At 48.2% G+C, this 1,242-nt stretch overlaps 1 protein-coding gene across 1 annotated transcript; it reads left to right on the forward strand.

The window, feature by feature from the left end:
* Positions 1 to 216: 216 nt before the first annotated feature.
* On the forward strand, positions 217 to 1,242 carry LOC148999414 (uncharacterized). The gene has a single exon (XM_089141166.1). It carries the CDS (start codon positions 217 to 219, stop codon positions 1,240 to 1,242), a length of 1,026 nt encoding a protein of 341 aa, XP_088997292.1.

The following is a 1,242-nucleotide window of genomic DNA, read 5'->3' on the forward strand; positions in this document are numbered from 1 at the left end:
GGTACAAGGCAGAACCGGCTGCGGAGGCGAGTGGCCGAGGTCGAGCGAAAACTAGAAGATCGGGATCATGACGAGGATCTTGATGTAGTAGATCGGGAGCCATTCTCAGACGAAATCATGAACATGCCTCTACCAAGGAATTTTATCATGCCAACCTTCACCCCTTTTGAAGGGAAAACAAATCCAAAAGAGCACATCAGCTATTTTAAATCAGTGATGACGGTGCTAGGTCGGGAGGATGAATTGCTCTGCAGAACCTTTCCAGCATCACTGAAGGGCCCGGCTATAAAATGGTTTAGCAGTCTACGTCCGGCATCAATAAATAATTTCCGGGAGCTGGCCCAAAAATTCATAGCTCGGTTCCGAAGCGCAATCGGGAGTAAAAAGACATCTGACAGTCTCTTTGGCATACGACAAGGCCGAAATGAGTCCATTCGGGATTATCTGAAAAGATTTGATGAAGTTGCCATCGAGATCGAGGAGCTAGATGACCAAGTGGCATACAGCGCGCTTTGGAGTGGCATTACTCACCAAAGGCTTCTGGAGGTCTTGCTTACGGACAAGCCAAAAACGTACGGCATGCTGTTACGCAGGTGTCAAAAGCAAGCCAGTGTCTATGAGGTGATAGATGCCCGGGTTAAAGCAGATCGGGACAGGAGACCGGATCGGGACAAAAGATCAGATCGTGAGGAAAAACCATCCCCAAGTGACAAGCATCAAAGGCCAAAAAGTAACTGGAAGCGTGAACAGGTAAACTATACTCCTTTAAACTCGAAGCCATCAGAGATTCTGATGAATATCCGGGATAAAAAGGAGTTGAAATGGCCCGGGAAGATACGTGCACCTCCCGAGGACCGGGATATGACCAAATATTGCCGATTCCATCAAGATTACGGGCACCATACGGATGCTTGTCGGAATCTGAAGTTCGAAATAGAAAAGTTGATTCAACAAGGAAAGTTGGGTCAATACGTGAGGCAGTCGGGGAAGAGTCAAACATATTCACCGGCGCCAAAGAAGAGAGGTCGATCCCCAAGCCCAAAAGAGCTTGACAAAAAAGCGGACAAAGGGAAAGAGAAGGAAGATCGGGAGGAAACACCCGTGTACGTCATAATGGGGGGACCAACTGTGGAGTCGATCAGAAAGGCGAAACAAAAGGCTCGGTTCGTGGGGGCTGTACATTTGCCTAAGAAAAGGCAAAATCCAGTATGCCCCGAGCCAATAACCTTACTGCGACGCTGA

Source organism: Hakea prostrata, unplaced genomic scaffold (assembly GCF_041222555.1).
Source record: "Hakea prostrata isolate BN-2017 unplaced genomic scaffold, UWA_Hpros_2 contig_10, whole genome shotgun sequence".
Lineage (NCBI taxonomy): Eukaryota > Viridiplantae > Streptophyta > Magnoliopsida > Proteales > Proteaceae > Hakea > Hakea prostrata.